General features: G+C 38.3%; 1 protein-coding gene and 1 long non-coding RNA gene across 2 annotated transcripts; both read left to right on the plus strand.

Annotated features, from left to right (window-relative positions):
* The first annotated feature begins 430 nt into the window (after nt 1-430).
* LOC139730664 (uncharacterized) lies at nt 431-6,601 on the plus strand. Its single transcript, XR_011710936.1, has 3 exons — nt 431-658; nt 4,620-4,706; nt 6,253-6,601. It is a non-coding gene; the product is annotated as an uncharacterized lncRNA (long non-coding RNA).
* Nucleotides 6,602-14,427: 7,826 nt separating this feature from the next.
* LOC139730682 (echinoidin-like) lies at nt 14,428-20,729 on the plus strand. The gene is made up of 3 exons (XM_071641540.1): nt 14,428-14,540; nt 19,005-19,176; nt 20,481-20,729. Exons 1-3 carry the CDS (start codon nt 14,428-14,430, stop codon nt 20,727-20,729), a joined length of 534 nt encoding a protein of 177 aa, XP_071497641.1.
* Nucleotides 20,730-23,559: the final 2,830 nt, after the last annotated feature.

The raw sequence follows: 23,559 nt of genomic DNA on the forward strand, positions 1-23,559 counted from the left end.
CATGCACTGCATGCATGCAACCGTACCGGTACAGTACCAGCATCTTCGTATGTACCGCCCGCGCGCTTCTCTTTCAAGAGAGTCAATCGCATGCTTCTACCGGTGGCTTTCTACCAGGGAGGTGAAAGTTCTGTGGGTGATGCAGGAGAAAAATCTCTTTGGCATGCATGCTGAGAGAGCTGGAGGGCAGCAGACGATCCGCAGCGTGAGTTTCCCATAGAACTATACACACACTGCACTGGTGACATGGCCTAGTGCCTGCACGCGCTACACTACATACTGTGTGCATGCATGCAAATACAATTATGTAATTGACAACCTTCTGCAGTTCTGAGGATATAGGAGCAACCAGTGCTTTGGTAATTTCTTTGTCAAAATGAGGGTGAAATCGACCCCGCAACAACGGGTCCCGGCGCCCCCGCGGGGACATTCTGGGAGATGTTGTGCTGTATTGCATTGCCACAACAATAGCAAGAAACTGCAGATTTGGAAGAAATTTGAGTGTGTAATTCACTCACCACTCATTCACGAAGAATGCCCATGTCCTAGACCGTATTCACTACACCGTTTTCCTGCACGACGGGCAGATGAAGAAATTCGACGCAGATGGATAGCAAATTTGAACTTGAATAGCCTACATGTTAAGCCACATACTGTGGTGAGTATTGTAATTTTTGGTAGATGGAGCATGGCGTCATAATTTCCTGAAATTACCTAACCGTTAACGTTAGAGTCTAACAGTTAGTTAAAGGGTGTGTAACATGTTGCTTTTTTGTTAAAGATAATAAAAAGTTTTGGTCCCTCAAAAGTTTCCCTGAATTTCCTTGTCTTGGTTTGTGTTTCACGTTATTAAAAGTACGTTGTCTGTGAGAATTTACTCGCCCCAAAGTGCTCTCATGTCTTAGTAATCATGCAATAATGGTTTCGTACCAGAGCCGTCGCCGTACAGCGTCGATAAATATTGTACGAAACCACTGACTGCGACCAGCAGCGTGCAGCCCATTGTACGCATAGCTTCGCATTGTAGCATTCAGGATCATGACAGAATTAGTATCGCGGGTAAATGTCAACTTAAAATCCAAAAATTTCTTCGATTTGAAGACTTACCAATTAAGTTGAAGTATTAGATGAAAACAGGCTTCGAACAATGTTTGGTTCTGCCAATAGTCCCTTTCTTTTCGAATTGATGACTGAATGTGACTCGGTCGAGAGGACCTTGGGAGAGCTACATACACTGACTACTACTGCCAGCGCATGCGCACACAAACATTTTATCCGTTGATGGATTTGAAATTTGTGCGCATGTGATGTGTTCGCATGCACTGGCTGCAGTATTCAGTGTATGTAGCTCTCCAAGGTCCTCTCGGCCGAGTCACATTCAGTCATCAATTCGAACAGAAAGGGACTATAGGCAGAACCAAACGTTGCCCGAAGCCTGTTTTCAATACTTCACCTTCATTGGTAAGTCTTCAAATTGAAGAATTTTTGGGATTTTAAGTTGATATTTATCCTGCGATACTAAATCTGTCATGATCCTGAATGCTACAATTCGAAGCCAGATTACGCTATGCGTATGGGACTGCTGGTCGCTATGCGTATGGGGCTGCTGGTCGCTATGCGTATGGGGCTGCTGGTCGCAGTTAATTGCATGATTACTAAGACATGAGAGCACTTTGGGGCGAGTAAGTCTCACAGTGTTAGTTGTATGAAAGTTCCTTTAACCTGAAACTAAGACAAGGAAATTCAAGGAAACTTTTGAGGTACCAAAACTTTTTATTATCTTTAAATTTACAGTTCTTGTCGAGGTGAGGATTTAGCTTTTAACATTTCGCGAGATATTCAGAAACCACTCTAGCGTTATGAGTATGAGATGTCAAAGAGCATGCAATTCTAAGGGGTATCAAAAGTTTATTCAATGAAAATCGGTTTGGAAATGGCTGAGATATCCAAAAACAAGGTGAAACAAAGAGATTTTGGCAATTGTGCATTTTATGGCCCTATTATCGGTGCGAGATTTTACCCTAATCGAGCAGTGTGTGCGAATTCAAGTTCCTATCAGGCACCGCGGTTCGACAGCGGGTCTTCCGGCACTGTACTGTGTACATGTGTGTGAGATTTCGTGTTGGGATCACTGATCTCCCCTCTAAGATCAGTGGTTGGGATGCATGCAGTGTGTGTGAATGTGTCAATGTGCATGTGCGTGATGAAAGATCTTACGGTACGCCACATGGTTGCTCTAACGCCCTTCCCTGCTGCCTGTGCGGCGCGGCGTCATCGAGCATGAGTTGTGCATTGATTGGCGCACAACTGGAACGCAACGAGTGGTAAACTTCCGTGCTTCAATCATGATTTCAAATGAATGAATTTTGCGTGATATATTATGCAGGGTATCACTAGTTAAACCTATTGCGGAGGGCATATGTCCGCTGCGGCCTTGGCGGAATTATTCTGTAAAATAATGATAAAAAAACAAAATCTTATCTCAATTCATCAGTCTGTTAGTGTTTATTTCGTCTACACAGTCTACCAGACGCCGAGCGAAGTGTGTATAGCTACTGATTTACGGCCAGCCACTACATGGACACACACATACACACACTAGCGCAAGCCTCGCCCGCGTGGTTGGTTTGCGCGATCAGCTAGCTCCGCAGAAGCGCTGTGAGTGAGGCGGGCTTTTAGTGACCTTATCACTTGTCAAACGGCGTTCCATACAGCAAGAGAAGCTCGCCAGCTGCTCAGTGCGGAATGGTTTATGGGATATCACCTTAGCACACGGCTAATGAGGTACCGATAATATAGGGCCGTAAAGTGCACAATTGCTGAGATTTTAACGAGGATAGATATATATGAATTATAATTGTGTGTAGTGAATTGTTCGTCGTGCAGAGCAGGTATACACGTAGGACGTATGGCCCTACATATCGACCACCTTCTTTTAAACCGACCGCGTATAATTCGCGCACTGAACACTTAGTACGCACTTCTCTGCGCGCAAAGCACATAAAAATGGATTGGCTTTGAATGTAGATGAGGATGGTGTGGGAAAACGCGATAATTCACTGTTCATTAATGGTTTTAATCAAGGACAAAATTTCGAATGAATATTTTCACCGAATCGTAATGACAGCACAATGTAGTGTAATGTCTATGGAAGTTTCTAAAAGGCTTCTAAAAAGCTTCGTACAACACGGTGTTCAATACAACTCGGTTTGCATGCATTGTCAATGCAAAAACAACGGTCGATCCTAATAACGCGATTTACCGCGTTGAGCTGAAACGAGGCCACGCAAGTTCATCGATCGTCGGCGATATTTTTGCACTGAAACTTTGAATCAAAAAGGGAACAAAGGCATTTGATAGAGCTGGATTTTCTCAATCACGTAGGTCAAGTTTTTTACGTGAATTTCAGTGTTAAATATTCTTATCAAGCAAATAAACATTAGGCAGTCAATGAGTAGTAGGTCCAACCCTACACAGCAACACCTTCTTACTAATCGAACTCGAAGTTGGAGAAAAAGGAGACTCGGGGTACGCAATAGTACATGAAAGTTGGAAGGTTTTATTCGAAGAGTTATCACATGACGAGTCGTGGTGCGAGTAACTGGTATGACAATATTCAGCCATCCCTATTTATTCACCATCTCAGCAGGGAAATCACTCACCTCTCTGGTAGGCGGTGAAACAACGTACACTGAAAGTTACAAATCACTTGTCACTTCTGACAGCGACCACTATGTTCGGATATTATCAGTCGGCGGCCTTATTATCTTTACCCATTACTGTGGCCACCTCAGAAGTCATGTGCTTATCGGGCGGTAGCCCGACCAAACGCTGTAATTATGCTGTGCGAATACAGCGGCTGACAGGCGAGGCATGCAGCTTCAAAGTGAGGAACCTCAACACAACTAAAAAACTTATGAAAATTTATACTTTTATTCTGCAAAGAATATGTTACGCTAAATGCATGTTTGACCCTCTCCGCTGCTGTTTCGCCTTCTCCTCGACCAGTTTCCTTATCATGTTATTATGTAGACAAACTCTCTCATGAGTATCCGCAAGCCTCCGCTCGCCAGTGTGTTTTTGTGAAAATGTAATCACACATTGGCCACATGAACTATAGACCTATTAGGAGAATCATGCATTGTGGCGAAGGCATACCAGTCGCCATAGCGACATTCCTAGTTTTTTTTTAACTTGATAAGTTATCATCTTGTGACTAAATCATCTCAGCAAATTAATCATGAAATGATATGATACTGTTTGTAAGCATACATGTAGGGATGAATACAACCTGAATTTACAATTATCAAACACCATCCAACTGTAGAATATTTTTGGTAGCCTTGTAAGTGGAATTTGGTAGCATTCTGGAAATTCTAGTCATTGTTGCAGGATGAATCATAAAGTGCTGATAACATGGAGTTTACATAGCCTCATGATACAGTTGTACTTATGTTCCCAGTCGTGTATTGCATGTTTCCTTTCATTTTAGGCTTCCACAATTCCAAAATTAATGATATTAGTGGCCCAAATGGGCCTCCAGAGGAAAAAAAGAGTTAGTGCAGAACCCTGGTGTATATTTGTATTATATATCTTATTCTTCTTCCTCCTCTTGACAGGTTTGTGGCATTCATTTCCCAGATGGTAGACCAACGAAAGAGCATCCATACCCAGTGCTGCAACTAGGTTGCGAACCTCCAGTACTGGTAAGTGTGCATTAAATGTTTGAAATTGAAATTTGGAATACTGATATTGATAAAAATTTTAATTCCTTTTCCTTTTCCTGTGTGAAATCTTGAATTTCAAGTTCAAGTTCAATCATAGTTTATTTCCAATCAACAAAAATAAAAAAACATAGTACAAAGTATACATGTCATGAAATAATATTGTTCAAACGTTTGAAAAAGATTCATGTAGTATACGAGATAAGTTATAGAACAATAATTAGGAGGAACAATGTATATATACTTCGTGGGCGAGCGGAAAATAAATTCGATTACGGAAAATAGTGATCCACTAAAAAGCAAAGCTTGTCGGACGTGGATTGCTAGATAAATAATGAGTGAATGATATATTATTCAAGTATTTAATAAGTTATTTAAGTCATTTATAAAAATATACATGTAGTTATTTTGAGATACACAGGTCGGGAAAATTATGAAAAAAATAGAATACCAATGGCAATGCTAATGCCCGGACACTGTTCACTGAACCACGTGTACGGGGAAAATATGACAAGGACAACACATTCGTACACACATTCAATTACCCACACGCATTTACATTTTAAGACGCGAGACAGTACCGAGAGGAATGAAGACTGTAACAATACAAGTCTACAAAGAACAAAAGACAGGAAAGGAGGAGGAGAGAAGAAAGAAGAGAGGTCTGCATTTGTTGTTAGAATTGCAGTGTATTCTTCCAGTCCCAATTGTGACTGAAGGAGAAAAAAATATAAAGAAATATATAAGATTTTTTGCCCCCTGAAGTGAAAATCCCTCACAGCAGCTTTTTAAAGCTAATCTTTGGATGATCAATGTCAAGTGTTGCTAAGAGGTGCTACAGAGAGGCAAATAAGTGTATGTTTGCAAGTACAGGCCTACAGAGTGGCCCAGAAAAAAAAAAAAAAATCCAGTTTTGACCCCTGATTACACAAACATGTAGAACTAAATGAAAGTGTTACTTGTGGTATTTGATAGATAAATAATAAGAATTTTATATGACACCTAGATCATCAGTTTCATCATCAAATGCAGGCATTTTGATTTTATGCCATTTTTTTTCTGAAAAGGTTTGATTTGCAAAATTGCTCCTTTAGTCACTGAAATTATACTTGACAGAGAGAGAAACAGGCACCTGTCAGCTTCCCATAGGAATAGTGGTCCACAAAGTTACACAATGAATGCTTTCAGAACTTGTATTCATACATTTGTCTTCATTTTCTAGGTTAGTGTAGCCACCACACATTTGTAGGCAGCTATATTTTTATGTAGCCTACAGGTGCATGCTTCTCCTGGTAAATTGGTTATTTTTTATTGCAGGATGGAAGTCTCCAGCAAATATTGTTGCTTTTTACAGGAATGAGTCTTTGCAACATTTTGCAAGAATTTCTCGTGTTTCTGTTGATTTTGCCATTCTAGTTCAGTATTTTCAGTAGAAATTGTTGTAAAACATGAAATCTCCTTCTGTATGCCGAGTGTCTTGTTTCAATACTTCAGTAATAAATCATTGCTTTCACTTTCTTTCATGCAGAGAGAATACCCATCTGTGAGTGCACCACCAATGGAAAGATGCCACATGGAAGTAGCAGCAGTTGCACACCCTGAAGCTAACATCCAGACACCGGACAATGACTTGGAGTCTAATGGTGTGCCAGAGGGTAATATCAAGCAGGATATAGGAGTTAAGAGGCCACCTAGGGAAGATCATACCTATTGCTCAAGAATGTCTGCTACGAAGTCTACAAAAACTCAGACAGATCTTTCATCAATTCCTGTGTTAAATATGATGGGGACACACAGTAACTCGCACGTTCAGGCCAGAAACATTCGGTTCGTTTGGATGGTTGACTGCCATTCTTGAGTAGGAGTTTTTACGTGGGACAGAGAGCTTTCATTATCACTACCACTGACCATAGTGACTGGATGCTGCATTGTTACTACATCCAATCTGCATACATTACTATCTGCATGATGATTTGGACGACCGTAAATGAATAATGTTCAGCGATGCTGCATTCTCGGTCCTCTGGCGTAGCTACATGCACAGCAACCACTCTGTGACTTTTTGAATAACAGAGTGATGTACAGTATGTACAAAGATGATGTTTTATTTTCTCGATATCAAATGGAGTTCACAAGTCCTTTCACGGGGTGCAAGAGAGTGGATGTATCCCATGCAGTGAGTAGAATAGACTCGTGTCAACTGACGTGAAAATTGCTCTACTTACAATCATCTGGAGGTGCAGCACATGCTGTAGCGGAAAATTAAAGGCACTATGTAGCAGCAAAGTTGTGAATGTACTCACCTCTGAATGCTTCACCCCGTCAAGATTTATGCAAACTAATATCCAATGGTGTTCTTTGCATAGGTGGTGCATGTCTTTGGGCCATGCTCATGCTTGTTCAGAGTTGACCAGCTGTCTGACCACCTGACTGTTTTGCATTTGATGTCAAGGATTGTGTACAACCCCTTGGCTGGACATAATGAACAATCCAATGTATACATGCTCAGAATCTCTTCTAGCTGAGAATGACATCCTTCCCCGAACTTTATTTCAAATGTTATGTCATGGACATTTTGCATCTCCTTTGTGATTTCCCTCCACAGTTACGTCAGACCAAGGAGATTGAAGAGATGGAGTATCAACAGAGTTATTCCCTTTGATCTATGTTCGAAGCCGCTGCTCAAAAATATTTGAAGCATGTGCAAAACAGGATCTGCTGCGCCGATACGAAGACAATTGACTCGTGTCTCATTGCATAATCACCAGCCACTTTCAAAGGAAGATATGTCTTTGTGATGGTAATTACTTTTCGCTATCCCTTCTTATAAAAGCTGGGTGGTACAGACACGAGGATGCGCGAACAGAAATTGAAGGAAAAATGCTGAAATGAAGATGAAAATTACTCGACTGGGCATACGCGGGCACTAATCTGACATATCTATCAATAAAGAATTATACTTGAAGATTATTACATGTTAGTTTCATTTAGGGAAATTAAGTTGAAAAGTGATAAAAGCAGCTTTACAGGATGGTAGTTTTAAACATTTTCACATAATACAGCTCTGATTTACACTTTTGCGCAAATTTCTGAACAGAATTGACTTTTGTTTTACATGCTCTATTATTCTGTGAAATTTCATGTCATTTGATAAATAAATATTAAGCAAAATATGGCCAACATTTTGATAACGGTCAAAATTAATCTTGCTCAGCAAGACGGCGGCTTGGAACATCGATCATCAAAGGCACAAGTGCACTTGTGGAATTCTTTTGTACATCAATAGAAATCTGACAATTGTTTGAATAATTACAGCCAGTTGGAACTTCATCTCTTCAACCTCCTTGGTCAGACACAAACACATCAAGTCTGTTAGGTGCTATGCAGTACAATGCCTTGTATGTGTTGTGGTGCTTATAGTTACTTAATGTCTATGCCCTCTGTTCTTATTGCCTTGGTTGTTGCATAAAATTTCCTGCACAACTAGAGTTGCTAGTTGCCTGTAGGTTGTTGGTAGCAAAGCTCCTCAGCTGTATTGTGTTCAGTGTTTCTCTTGGCAGCCAAAAGAGATTCTACAGTATGTCTTCTTCATATTCTCTGCCATTACAGGTATCCAAATGTTGAAATGTTACATACTGCTGTTTTGGATACGGAGAACCTCCTGACAAGATGTATACATGTATATCTGGATGTGGATATTGTCACCAAAATATTTTCCCTATTTGTAAAAGAATAATTTGCACAACTCTCTGCGACTCCTTTTCTATACTACTCTTTTGTAAATTTCTCATATATTTTGTTATTTTTGCAACTTGCTTATTTTATTTTAAATAGCATAAATATTGAAATAGATGCCACCTTGATATAAGTAGTGTTAAAGGCTAATAATGCATGTTTAGAGCCAAAAATTTACCTTTAGCTAAATGAACTTTTTTTCCATATGTTTGGTACACAAAATGAGAGAATTCTAAAAGCTTCTAATTCAAAATCTAGAAAATTCTAAAGGGGTTGGGGGTGGGGATCCCTGTTAGAGAGGATCGGGTACCCGGCATAATTGGATACAACTTATAAACAATATCTGTGGATGCTCACTTCTGGCAGGGAGTGGGTAAGAGAACCCTCACTGCTTTAGCTTCAGAAGGAAATAACACTGCAGGCAACACATTCATGTATATATTTATTTTAGTCCTGACACCTCAAGTCTGTTAGGTGCTATGCAATACAATGCGTTTGTGCTTATACATGTATGTAGTTACTAAGTTATGTCTGTGCCCTCTGGTTAAATTGCCTTGGTTGTTGCATAAAATTTTCAATTAGAGTTGCCACATTGTAGTTGCCCTAAGGTTGTTGGTAGCAAACCTCCTCATCCATATTCTATTCAGTGTGTTTCTTGGAAGCCAACACAAGCATGTCTTCATCACATACTCTGCCGCTACATGTATAGGTATCCAAGTGCTAAAATGTCACATACTACTGTTCTGGATACAGAGAACCTCTTGGCAAGATCACTGAACAGGAAGCCTAGACGTAGTCTCATCAAAACAAGCAACAGCTGATCATGTAAAGCAAGCTTGGATATAATATATGTTGTAAATGGTCATGTACCTTTGGTTGTGTACCTTAGTCTCTTACTTCCATCTCTTATGTGATAAAGACCAGAGGTGGAGACAGTCTAGAAGACTGTGTCATTAATGTGGATCTCCACTTGAGTCTTCATGAATTGGCCACCTGTAATTTAGCTGTACACAGCTGCCGTCAGCTCAAGATGAGATATGAAAATGTGCGTTGCTGGTGCTTGTCTCACCTTTCCCATCACAAAGTCAAAGTGGATCTTCACAGGCTTGTCTGTCAAGGTATAACAAAGATGCACAGCTAGTCTCTGATGCATCACACGCATGGTGGAGTGTCACTGTGTCCACATCCAACACTTCTTGTTCTGTCATTTTAGATAAATATCCATTGAACACTTTAACCCTATTCTAACTGGGCTATTTGAGACCAAGTTTTTACTGGGGGGGGGTCAATTTGACCCCCCCCCCTTCAGATCTCGGCCGCCGATCGCGCGATCACCGCAAAATTTGGCCTGAACATAGACTCGGATGTTAACTACAAGATTACATGGTCATACAATAGAAAAATTTTGATATTCTATTTTTAGTAAATTAATTATACAAATTTATGCATGAAATCATATTTTCACCTATAACTCCATTAAAAAGACTGAAGGATTGCTAAATTTTCGTGTCAGAGTTCCTCAAGACACATCAAACAATTTTCTTGTTAAAAATAGCACAATCGAAATCATTTTCTTTTGTTTTTTATTGTTTTGTTAATTTCTTATGTATTTCATTGTTTTTCGACCTTTTTTTTTTCATTGTTTTTTGCCAAAATTTGTCGCAGGCACTTTTTCAAGCTTATCTACATTAGAATAGATTAATTTCAATGGTTAAAAGTTGAAATAATCTAATTTATATCAATTTAACAAAAAAAAAAAACATAATTTGCATTGGATTTGCACACGATATCATGAATTTGAGCGGTTTTCGGGTTGACATGCATATGCAAAACATTACGTAACTTCAGAACGGCGTACCCAGAAGTCGGGAATTTGGTCTCAAAATATGCGGGAGACTTCAATGAAAAAAGTCATGAAACGATGCGGCAAAATCTTTGCGCGTTGCGGAATCGTGGCATGAAATGTCAAGGGTGGGTCAATTTGACCCCCCTCCCCCAGTTGGAATAGGGTTAATACAAATACATAATTAATTGTGAAGCAGCCTGCAATAAAACCTGCTTGCTCCTCCACAGCTTGGCAATTTGATTAAGAATAATGAACATTGATATAATAAGGCAGTAAAGTGTTTTCCCTAACTAACAATTGATTAATGTAATTCCCCTGTAATTGTCTGAGTCGGGAACATATAACATCACTTTTAATTTTGTATAGTGTAATGATTATTCCTGCACACCATTATGTGGGAATGATTCCATTCTCTAACACAATATTTTAAAAAAGTCAAATGTGAACATATTCACATTTTTCTCTCTATTAAACACCCTTTACCATTTTCAGTGTACACATTGTATGTAAGTGTGTATGTAATCTAGTGTATGTAAGCTAGCTCTTTGATTGCAGTTAAGAAATAAGAAACGTGTATTTCAGATTTTCTTAAGTAATATGTCTTGCTTTCTCAGGACTCAATGCGCCTGCCAGATGCTTTCTAATGAAAATTATGATTTCTACATCTCTTATGTGCAAGGTTAGCCATGATAAATGATGAATCAATGTGTATGTTTTCTAAAGTGATTTGTTGATTTGGACCATGCAGAAACAACAAATAAATAAATAAATAAATAAAAATCATTAACTGTTTAGTGAAATATTGCATAACTGTCATCTTTCATGACATTTTGACATGACGACCTGGCGTTTCCAGTTGCAATTGGCTCATTTCTTTCAAGACTCCCACAATGTTTTGTAAATGTGCTACTCTGAGGATCTACACAATATTTAAGTCATTTGCCATTACAGAGACACTGGGTCATGTTATATTAGTATAGGGCCTATTGCAAATGAATCAATTGCTGTATACAACATCATTCTATTCACAAAGTATTCTTTGAATTTCTGTTGCAAAGAAACATCTCTGTGGACCCGATACTGTTTCATTTAATTATACAGGATAAAGATTAATCCTTTTACAACAATATCGTTGGCTCTGAATGAGTCATCTTGCTATATCTGGACTCTTGGTGTATCCCAGCACTTGCCAAAAAAAAAAAAAAAAAATCCCATGCCTGTACATTTTATGAACGTGGCTGTGGTACAAGTGGGTTACATGCATTGTACAATGACACCATATTGATTAATAGATAATGATGATGATGATGATAATAATAATAATGATAATAATAATAATAATAATAATAATAATAATAATAATAATAATAATGGTAGTAATAATGATAATGATAATGATAAAAATAATTTTGCTCTCGATGCTCATTGCTGTGAATGTTTTAAATTTGACAAAACAGTAATCACATTGCGTATTGGACCTGCCCTTTGTTATATGCCAGTAACTACACACCTGTGTAGAAGAGGAAGAAAAAGAAAAAATTGATACAATGTATTAATGGAGTGGCATCGCGCTATCAACGCTGTGTGTTTAGCTTCATTCACGTGGATGAGAAATGTGACTAAAAGTGTCTAAAATAACCTTTCATTGTATGACAAATTGTGGATAGTAATCAGGTAATTAATGGTGAAAGATTACATCTCAATTCATCCTTACTCTTTTTTTAAATCATACTGCCACGGTACAGTGAACATAGTACATATGATGATTTAAAACCCGGAATATAATGTGATTACATGTATGTTGCCTATGTGATGCTATTCAGGTCAACATAATAATAGTGTGCATTTGTACTCAAATGCCGACAATAAAACAATTACATGGTAATTGTGCAAGCATTTTCAGTGTACTTCTGACCCATGCTTTGTTTCTGGTCAGGTATTGTGGCATAGTGGACAATGGTTGTGTAAAATTACCTTGGGCATAAATGGGTGGGTTCTGGGTCGCCTGGTATCATCACAGCAGTGTGCGGTAATGTTCAATGTACAGACTCATGATCTGTTGACATAAGTATTGATGCCTGGTCGGTAATTACATTCTGTTCATTATACAATCGGACATACTCATTTCAAAAGATGTTGATTAAATCATTTTACGTTACCGGTATTTTGTTTTTAATTGATAAAGAAATAGTGTTCATGGTCAGGAGCGGATCCAGGCATTCCGTAAAGGCTAAGCGCCTTTACAAAATTAAAGGGGGGGGGGGGGCGCATGCCCCCACTTTTTCTTTTTATTTCTTTTATTTTAAAAAAATAATAAAGAGGGGGCGTGCGCCCGGTGCGCCCCCTCTGGATCCGCCACTGATGGTCAAAATAAAATATAAAACTATAAACTAGAGTGTCTTTACAATCTGTATTCAGCTATCTCTTGTGTAGTCTAGGGACTGTGCATGTGTTTCTCAGCAAGTCTGGAGTCAAATTTAAGGGGTGTTTGGAAAGGGCTTTGTCCTATAGGGTTCATTGGTGAACGTTTTATACGTGTACCATTTGGTTTCTTCAGTTTCTTGATCAAGAATGATTGTCTGTAGGTGATTATTTGACAAGATTTTGTCCGATATTGTCTCGATGCCGGTACTCTCTACATTTTCAATTGAGTGGTCGGGGCAGGTTGAACTGTACTGTGATGTATGTGTAGTCAACACCGCGTATAGAAGTTTGTTGTTGGTGTTGTTGTTGTTGTTGTTGTTGTAATTGTTGTTGTTTTTGCTTGTTGTATGAATGCGTTATGATGGCATTAGGCTACTTATTGACATGCAATCATACGCACACCACCTCTCGCAAAATGACTGGGCCCCGTCTTGTAAAGACTTGTGATTGATTCAAATCAATCACAACTTTACGATTGAATGCAAATCCATCTTATAAAAGAACAAAGAACATAAAAGTTATGTTTGAAATTAAGACGGGGAACTGCAATCAATCAATCACAGGTTGCGACTGATCACAGCTTTCAAGAGATCTGTGATTTATTGATTCAGATTGCTATCACAAGTTTTACAAGACAGGGCCCAAGGTCCTCTTCTGGAGAACTCCCGTTCAAATCGGTGATTTTGTTAACGGTTAGTAAATATCATTCGGTATGTATAGGAAATAGGGATGATGGCGATAAGCTTCATCCAAGGAAAGATATAAAATTGTATTTGGATTATTTTTATTGTTTCGACCGGAGCCTATAGAAATGAAGCAACTCTGCCCAAATCTCTTCCACAGATGGTATAGCTTTCTTTATCAGGTCGATCCATGCTTTGTTTAAGAAACGAAGGAATCCTTTCAGTTGATAACGAAATGAGAATCGGTCTGTCCCCCCAAATTTCCGGGTTGTTTTCTTTGTGCTATATAGCATGGGTTATTTTCCCCTTTATGAGAGTCTCGGAGAGGCGTCAGCCATCAGACGATGGAACTTAATAAATATTAGTCTCTGTGAAAATTCCCCACAACCTTCTTCATTAATTTATTATCTATTTTTTACTAGATCATCATCTCCTTTTTCTCTCTTCCTCCTCTTTCCGCTCTTATCTCAGTCGCCAGACCCTTCGGGATATCTGGACGCGCGGACTACGCGCAAGACTATAACAAACAAAACAAAACAAAACAAAACAAAACAAAACAAAACAAAACAAAACAAAACAAAACAAAAACTAAAGAGCATACTGACAAGGAAACAGCAGCGACATGGATAGACGCACAAGACAATGTGTTTATCAGAGATACTTACCTACATCTGTGTATGCTTCTTTCCTGAAATATATATAATATTTCAGTTAACTTCGAAATAATTTTCTTTTCTCTTCTCTGTTTCTCTCTCTCTCTCTCTCTCTCTCTCTCTCTCTCTCTCTCTCTCTCCGTCTAGCTCTATTATATTCTTCATAGAGATTGCCCTATTTGGGAGACAGTGTTTTCGAATTTTGTCTCTGTGCGTTTTTTTTTTATATATATTCCTTGTGCTTCGAAAAAAAAAAACGGTGGAGAGGGTGTTTTGCAGCTCGGATAAATTCTCAAACAACCAGCAAACCTGGTCACTATTGTATAGATTGGAGTCGCTCGATGGTACACAAGGAACCAAGGATGACACGCACACTGGTGATATTCTCCGCCCTCGTCTCGGCTGCCTCGCTCCTAGTAGGTGCTGCCAGAATCTGCCCAACGTACTGGACAGAACACAATGGATACTGTTACAGGTACGTATGTCACGTACGGTATAACAAGATTATCATTTTACAGCGTGATGTTTGAGGCAAAAAAAAAAAAAAAAAAAAAATAGGGGAGGGACAGCTCACTCTTATACAGGGCAATATGCATATAATAATGCTGAAAGGTAGATATAATGTTATAGTAGAATGCCATCGTTTCTTCCAATTTTTGACATTATAATTACAAATTATTTTCATTATCAAGCCAATTAAGCCTCTTTAGGTTGAACATTTATAGACACTTGGACACCACGACAAAGTGTGGGAAAAGTTTAACCAGTGCGATCAGTGACAATATTGGCAGAGACAAATCCATGACCCTTGTGTTGTATACACACTGTTCGAAATTCCGGGCATTGAGAGAGTTCAACCAAAAATGTTAATCTGAAAAACCCAATTAACAACAAATTGAAGGGAAAAACACCAACAATACTCTCTTAAGTAGGCCTATCTACGCTTCTGAGAAAAAAACCAAAACAAAATAGTTTCTTTTGTTTCTAAGAAACCTGCACATTACCCAAATTCTGGAATGCACTATCAGATATGAAATCAAACGGGTTCTATTTCATCACTCAAGCGACTCCGTCATGAGAGCATATCTCGTAAAAGCCCGTGTGCAAAGTATATCGTGCAGAGCCCATGACGTCTTCCCATTATGTACGTTCACCTGCTATTTATGTTGGTTTGTGATGATGATGGTGGTGGTGGTGGTGGTGATTTTAGATATCTTTCTTTGTAAGGACGTGCGTTCACATTTGAATATGTTTAGCTCAGCCCTCGTTCCACTATCACGATCTGGACCCTGATCGGCCCCGATCCATCAAATCGGGGAAGAGCGGCAAAAGCGTAAATCGGTTGAAATCGGAGCATTGTAAAATGACGACGGAGTTGTGACGACGGAGCACGAGCGGGTTTTTGTTTTTGTTTTGTTGTGTTTATTTTTTTTTTCAAATCGGAAAAAAAATGTACATGTTCAGAATTTCAGATTTTCTCCATTTTGAATGGTAAGGCAAACCGGAAGGTTGTAGTGGCAACGTAAACACATCAAACGTAAGGTCTTTCTGAAGCGGGGTTCCCACTATCACGATTGGCGCCACGATGTGATAAAATAACAACACCACTGAAACAATCACCAGAAGCAGAATGTTTCACATACCCCACAAAAGTGACTTTTGTGACTTTTTAAACGTTACCATTGTCAGGACTATAAAAATCATTCTCATTACTTTTCACATTTTTGTTAGTCAATAAAATAATGTAGCAATACCCCTGCGAAATAATTTTGCTTTATTTTTTTTTTGTTCAAAAGTGACAATATTATGAATAAGGGAGTTACTTTTCTGTTGTGTGTATATGTTAAACATTGTTAAATAAAACAATAAATCAAACCAAAACAACCAAACTTTCAATACCCCATCATGGGATAACGACATTTAGAAATAAAAAAGCATATGATACATACACTATGTGAATATGAAATCAAACACATAAGCAATACTATCAATTCGGCCAAATTTCTTTTTTTTTTTTTCGAGCGTATATAACACATAATGGATAATACAGCATTCGGCGCCTGTCTACCCATCAGATCTATCTATAAGAGCAATTTTCACCGCAGTTAAAACGCTCTGACTATTGAACATTCTTAGTACGTTGTGTTCCCGCACTAATTACGCTGGTTCCGTTGCATTTTCGCGCTGCTTTCATTTCAGCTATACATTTTTCATGCGCATAATCTGCTAAGAGGTCCATGTAAGAGAGGCAATTGATATGCCCGGGGCAAGAAGAAGTGCTTGATACACCTGTCGATGCTAAACAAAGTAGCGGAAGAAATGAACAGAAACAGAAGATCAAGAAGATAAAGAAAAGGGGAAGGATTAACCAAAGCAAACCCTCAAGAAATAGAGAATACATAACACGTAATGTTAAAACGGATCATAAAAGAAACGAGTTGCACGATCTCATTCTTACGCGCGAATGAAATTATCTACACCAGAAAGAAGATGAAGTGCAAAAGTAGGATATCAAGAACAAGCTCTTAGGAAATCAGTGAAAACATTTTTTGGGCAATCTATATTGAATGAGATAAAGAACTGTCACAATTCTTTTTGTGCCATAATAAGGTCGTCTTTTGATTGCAATTGGCAGTCAAATCGGCGAATGTTATATTGACACGTAAATTATCTGGCACTTCAGCTCTCAGGACGAGGAAACAGCGTGATGATATCGTAGAGGCCGGTCTGGAAAAATGTCACATAACTCGGGCATTTCATGTCCCTCTTATATATAGATGGAAGCATAATGGTCCTTACTTTCTTGTCTTTTCTTCTTTGTCTTTCTTTCTGTTTCTTAAATGCTTCATAATACAGCCTAAATATGATACAGTGTAATTATATTGATATTTTATATCACCCCGAAAAAAGTAGCTACCACCATACCTGCTTAGCCCCCCCCCCCATATTATATATATATGTATATATTGATGGCTGTGTTTTTCTTCCCCCCCCCCCAACATGTAAATAGGTATGTATCACTCCAGACTTATTTGTCCATCACCGCATGGGAAAAAATCATTATTCTTCGAATGCCACAAGAAAAAAAGTTGTTGTGGCGACTATGCAATGGCTCCTATTTTTGGATAGTTTCCCCATCAAAACAACAACAATAACACCAGCGATATCTACATTTTCATGATTCATTAGTTTCTCCCATGGGGAAAAAGAGTGATCTGCACATGATCGCGTGTGTCAGTTGAGGTTTCTATCTGCAAGTTTCTGTTACTGTTGATTACTAGTACTTTGAAAACGTACGCCCGTTCGTAACCAAACTTGGCAACTATACGTGTATAAATGTTTCCCCTGTCAATTCCATATTTTGTCATTTCGAATTCATGAATGTGCATTCGAATTCACACAGCTCACGCAAGCTAAACTATTCGGGCATTCAAATTCAGAATCCGGCGATCATGTTCATTTATTGGAGCTCTATTCCGTTTCCGCCAAATCAAATTCAGGCATGTGCGTTCAATAAATTTCCAAATGCGAGATTGCCTTTCCTATACTCGTGCATTTATATTCATGCAAAAGTCATGAGCTTCTGTGGGGCGCTCAATTTTCTGCACGCAATCACTTTAGTGGAGAAGATAGGATAACTTTTTGAAGAAGGAAGTATGGGGTTGGGATGGGGGGGGGGGGGGACAAAAGCACGAACGTTTCTCATAAAGCAAGAACACAACCCACCCGCCGCATGTCCCGAACAAACACACAGAATTATTGTTTTCATGGTTTCTGTGTTCAACTATTCTTGATTTTTCAGTTCAAGAAATGTAACGTCCGCGTTAGCTGGCATAATATTATATCCACGTGCATATGAAGTTACAATTTGAGACCTATACGGAAAAATTGATAATCTTCATCATGGAGCCCCTTCTACATGTATTCAAAACTAAGTGAAAAAGAATCATATGTTCGGCCCCAAGCAATAAATGCAAGACTTCTTTAAAATCGGATACACTTATTTCGAACATGGTCGCCTTTTCACGAATTTGAATGGAATGAAAGCATGAAATGCTTGAAATTGAATGCTCGAAATGTGAACTTTCAAGACCGGGAAAACTTCGGAGAAAACTAAATAAAAGCAGGATTGAGTCATTGAATGTAGACTTATACTACAGATGACTCTCAAAACAGAGGAAGTCATGTCAATATGTGCGCTTAGTGAAATTAGGAGGAGGAACAGAATGATGTCAATAAACTCGGTAATGACACTGCCATTCTAATCTTATATTTATCATACATTTCGCAAAAATATATGTAATTCTGTCGAAACGATTTTGCGGGAAAGAATATGTATTTATACACATAGGAAACTCCGTGAAAGACATTGTTGCAACGAATTTTTGCTCATGGGGCTTTGTCAAGTTAACATGACAAAGCTCTATGGACGAAAGTTCATAGAAACAGCGTCTTTCACCGAGTTTCCTTCGCTACCACTACTGTTGTGAACCAATATCTTCTTAGACTCTGAGCAGAAAGCATTAGCTGTTAATCATATCATAAATATATTACATACATACATACATGCATACATATTGATACAGTCGAACTTTCCAAATCCAAAGAGACCGAAGAAATCCTTTGACGTACACTATAGAATTAACTTTTGTGAATATCCATCTCCCTTTTTCCGACTTAGCCAATATTTTTCAACGTGCATGCGATCAAGGCCGACTTTGAGGAGGTTGATACATTATACTTGCATAATTAGGTCTATACACAGTTAGGCCTAATATAGCAGTAAAAATACCTCGGTTGTTACAATTACATGTTTTCTTTGATTAATTGTAATCTGTTCAGAAAGTCTCGCACATAGAAAAGCATTTCCCTTGAAGACGCCAAACTTTTTTTTTTTTTTTTTTTTGGTTGTCTGTTAATTTATTTGTCTGTTTTCTAGACACATCAGTCGTCAAGTGACGTGGCAGGAAGCCGAGACACACTGCCAAGGTTATGTACTGCCCTCTGCCGCTGATTGCAGCGAGTACACAACAGCTCATCTCGTCTCTATCGCCTCACAATCTGAGCAAGACTTCGTGTACACATTCTTCGACATGAATGCGAATGCAGAGGTACGTCTATTTAGGACTTGTATTATATCTGTATCTTTAATCACGTCGTGCACTGGACCTGCCTTTTGTTATACGCCTGTAACTACATATCTACTAGTATACAGAAGAGGAAGAAAAAGAAAAAATTGATACAATGTATTAATTGAGTGGCATCGCGCTATTAACGCTGCGTTTAGCTTAGTTCACGTGGATGAGAAATGTGTTTAAGTGTCTGCAATAACCTTTCATTCTATTACAAATTATGGAGAGTAATCACATAATTAGTGCAAGATTACATCTCCCATCAAGCGATGACTCCGCACAAACCTTTCTAACAAAATATCTGCATATCAGAGTTCCTAAATGCTTCCCTGCTGTTCAGAGTGAAATCCTGATCCTTATACCTTTAGAAAGAAAAAAAAATATCTAAAAAAGAGAAAACAATGCAGTATAGCCTTACTATCATTGACTGAAATTTGTCCGCATACTGAATACTACCTGTTTCCGTGGTGTCCATGAATGTGGTCTTGCAGCTATTAATCTCAAGAAGCTGTGGACAGCTAAGCAATCTCTTTTTTTTTCAAACATTGTATTGAACAGAATATGAAAATGGGTACACGATTGAAAATTCACACTACGTAAGGACATTACTTTCTCTTCCAACATCGAATGTAGCATGCTTTATGCGATAAGTTTACTTAATAGTGAGAGGCGTACATGGAGGTATCTTGCAGTATGTCTTTGATTGCTTCTATAGGGCTCACACCCGTAAATACAATGAACTGTCGTAGACTCCTTCACAAATTCGTACCAAAGATACCAAAATAAATTAACAAAAAAATTGATTAAAAATCATTGATGTAGTTTGGCAAAAAAACTGAATAGCTGTAGATATTGAGTATGAATTCCTCTACAAATTGCATTTTGGTTGGAAGATGAAAGCTTTTCTGGTGGAATTTGAGGGGACTATATTTCATTGGGTACGTGTACAGAAAATGGGTGATTTTTTGAGTGACAAGAACTCGTAGTCTGGCTTTGCGGACCCCTGGACAGAATTTGAACTGAATTATCCACCCTGAGAATTTGATGGATGAAAGGGTATATCTAACTTATCCAGGTTAGTGAAGCTGAAACACCTCATTTCTCCAAGCTATTTTACAGAATTTTTTGAAATTTGATTTTTAACACACATCCCTATGGGGAAATATTTATGGGTGTGAGCCCTATATACACTTCACGATTTTCGGCGATAATTTCCGTTTCATTCGAAATTTGGCACAATCTCTCTGCGCTCCTTCGACTTCCCACAATGCACCTGTCTCCAGCCGGACGCGAGACTTTGGATAGGACTCAATGACATCTCCGATGAGAACGAATTTGTACGGTGGTCCGACGGCTCGACTGCCTACTTCCACAACTGGAATCTCGGCCAGCCCGACAACTCTGGCGACGAAGACTGTGTGCACATGACCCTGGGTCATGAGCATGGTGACAAATGGAACGATCTAGACTGCAACGCCAACACCGTTCGTCACTTCATGTGCAAAGGACCGGGACGTCTTATAAACATATAAACACGCACGCTTTGTAGGATTCATGCATGATAGGGATTTTCCCCAGTATTTCTGAAATACAATAGGGTCTCATCATAACGAGGTCGAATAATAAAAGCAAACCCTCTGATAACGAGGTGATTTTGCTTGTCCCAATACGTTTTATATTTCGTTATATATGTTTTCCTACCCTGATATAGTGAGAAACCACATTTTCATACCGGCTGGAAGCGCAGGTTAACGAGGTCGAATTTAAACAAAAAAATCCTGCTATAACAGATAATTTGCATGTTCATTATATTGCTGCTCAATACACTTCTTTGTTTTTGTATCCTGATAATTTATCATAGTGAGAACCTTGATACATGATCGTCTGTTTAGAATGAGAAGGGCGGTTAAGTTGTCTCGAACACTGGGTTTAGTGGCAACTTAAAGCCCTTATCATTCTCAATTGACGTATTGCTCTTAGTGCTCGTCGTAACGAGGTTCTCTTAAATTGTCTCTGGTATTCACTTATCAGTCGGCAAGTCATGTGAAATTCAGTAGCAGTGGATCTTTGGAATAAGGAAATCTGGCTCCTTGTATTTGACATTTCCTTAGCAGTATCTATATATAAAAAACCGCCCAACCCTCCCCCCCCCCCCCCCCCCCCCCCCATCGGCCCAGAGTTGATTGCATGCTATCCTCATTACATTTTTTTTTTCATTGTTCAATGCGACACAAATCTGCGTTCGGGATGTTTGGTTGTTCTATCGTTATTTCATTCTGCTTTCTGGAGAGGTGTAGGAGAGGTCTGAAGAGGTCTTTCTGAAGAGATCTTTCTGAAGAGATCTTTCTGAAGAGGTGGGCCATGAACAGCAACAAAGAGGGAGTGGAAGAAAAAGAAAAAGATTTAGTGAAAAAAAAAACGAACAAATGTACATGTTCTAGTGTCTGAACTCTATCTTTCTCAGAAGCAATGTCACTCTTCAGATTGCTTTAGTGAAACTGGACATGTTAGGATAAAATGGGAGCCAAAACTGTTTTGAGACAAAATAGAGAAGCAAGTGGAGAGATCTTGCTCTTAAAAAGTCTATGGTCTCTCTCTATATATGAAAAGTACTAGTAGAAAATTTGGTGAAGGAAGAGAACCCTACAGAAAAAAAGACAAAAAGCAAATAAAATCTACGATGTAAGGAAATAGAAATCGTGTTATTTTGATTGATGTTTTGGGGTTATTTCTGTTTTTACTCTTAAAAGTGTCTTAAAAAGTCTTAAAAGTTAAAGTTACTTAAGTAGTGTCCACATTAGTTTTACTGTGAATTTTAATTTCATTAATGTTATGACCATGGAATCGTGAAGTTTTCATTTGAATATAAATTCATACCTTTTAATTCATCAATAAGAATGATCATGAAAGCCAGGGTCTGTGTGTATAAATTATATGTGTGTGTGTGTGTGTGTGCGCGCGCGCGCGTGCGTGCGTGTTTGCGTTGTGTACATAGGCAGGTGGTGTACTTTGTATGTTCGCGTCAATTCATATTGCGCTTGGTGCATATGATGCCATGAATAAAGGAGTACGATTTCGACCGATGTATGCTATGTTTTTATTTCTTTTATTTATTTAGTTCGTATGAAGAGCTTTCTGTATCCATTGATAAATGATGGATTTAGCGCCTTTTTGAAGCAAGCTCTTCATATAGGCCCTGGAAGATATATATATATTATATATATATACATATACATATTATATAAATATATATAATATATAGGAATTTTCCACGTGTTGGACTTCCAATACTATTATAAGTAGAAGAAGGAGTCTCGAGTACTCCATTAGTAGTTCCAACAAGGTTTTTATGAAAAGACTTATCATTGTATACACTGACGAAGGCCCTGGGCGAGCCGAATTTTTGTACTTCAATAAAAACTTTGTTGGAACTACAAATTGAGTACTCGAGACTCCTACTTATATATATATATATATATATATATATATATATATATATATATATATATACATATATATGCATATATACATATATATATATATATATATATATATATATATATATATATATCTTCCAGGGTATATATATATATATATATATATATATATATACACTCAGCAAAAAAATTAAGTTCCCCCCTAGCATTTGTGGACATATCTCAAAAAGTATTCAACCGATTTTCATAATTCAAACGGAAATGGATAAAGAATTTTATCACTCATAACATGAGTGGCAAATCATTGCCACCAGATATCATTATTGGTGTGAAAAAATGCATTTTATGTCAAAATGCATGGAAACAAAAGTTACACTTTAGTGATTTGCAATGACTTTTACACAAATAATCAAACAATCACTCATGATTCTGAACATTTAAGCATGGGTTATTGCATATTTCTCTGTCTCTTTCTTTTCATGAGCATACAGTGAAGTATTTGATAATTGATAATGTCCACCATCCACTTCAATGACCAGCCGGCATCTCCTCCTCATACTATTAACTAAAGTTTGTACTCGGCGCTGCTCAATGTTATCCCATGCTCTCTGCAAGATGCGCTATTCTTGCAGTGAAGTGTCATCTTTCAACTTCTTGCTCGCTTTTCACTTAATGATATCCCAAATATTCTCTACTGGATTACAGTCAGGGGATCTTGCAGGCCACTCCATACGTTCGATGCCATTTCCCTCTGCAAACTGATCTATAGGGCATGATGCAAAATGCCCACTGGCATATTAATGTGATCAACCTAAATTGGAATTACAAATCACATGGCTTCTATCAATATTTTCATATTGAGAAGGCCTATTGTTAAAAAAGTATGCATATCATCTGTTTAATAGGGAAGCACATTGTACCTGAA

Source organism: Diadema antillarum, unplaced genomic scaffold (assembly GCF_040938485.1).
Source record: "Diadema antillarum isolate AM-2024a unplaced genomic scaffold, OU_Dant_1.0 seq00000326_RagTag, whole genome shotgun sequence".
Classification (NCBI taxonomy): domain Eukaryota; kingdom Metazoa; phylum Echinodermata; class Echinoidea; order Diadematoida; family Diadematidae; genus Diadema; species Diadema antillarum.

Excerpts from the sequence above, each read along its gene's own strand:
- LOC139730682 (XM_071641540.1), top strand. The coding sequence starts at position 14,428 with ATGACACGCACACTGGTGATATTCTCCGCCCTCGTCTCGGCTGCCTCG. Across the intron at positions 14,541-19,004 it reads CACAATGGATACTGTTACAG|ACACATCAGTCGTCAAGTGA; the intron begins GTACGTATGTCA and ends TCTGTTTTCTAG. Across the intron at positions 19,177-20,480 it reads ACATGAATGCGAATGCAGAG|CCGGACGCGAGACTTTGGAT; the intron begins GTACGTCTATTT and ends ACCTGTCTCCAG.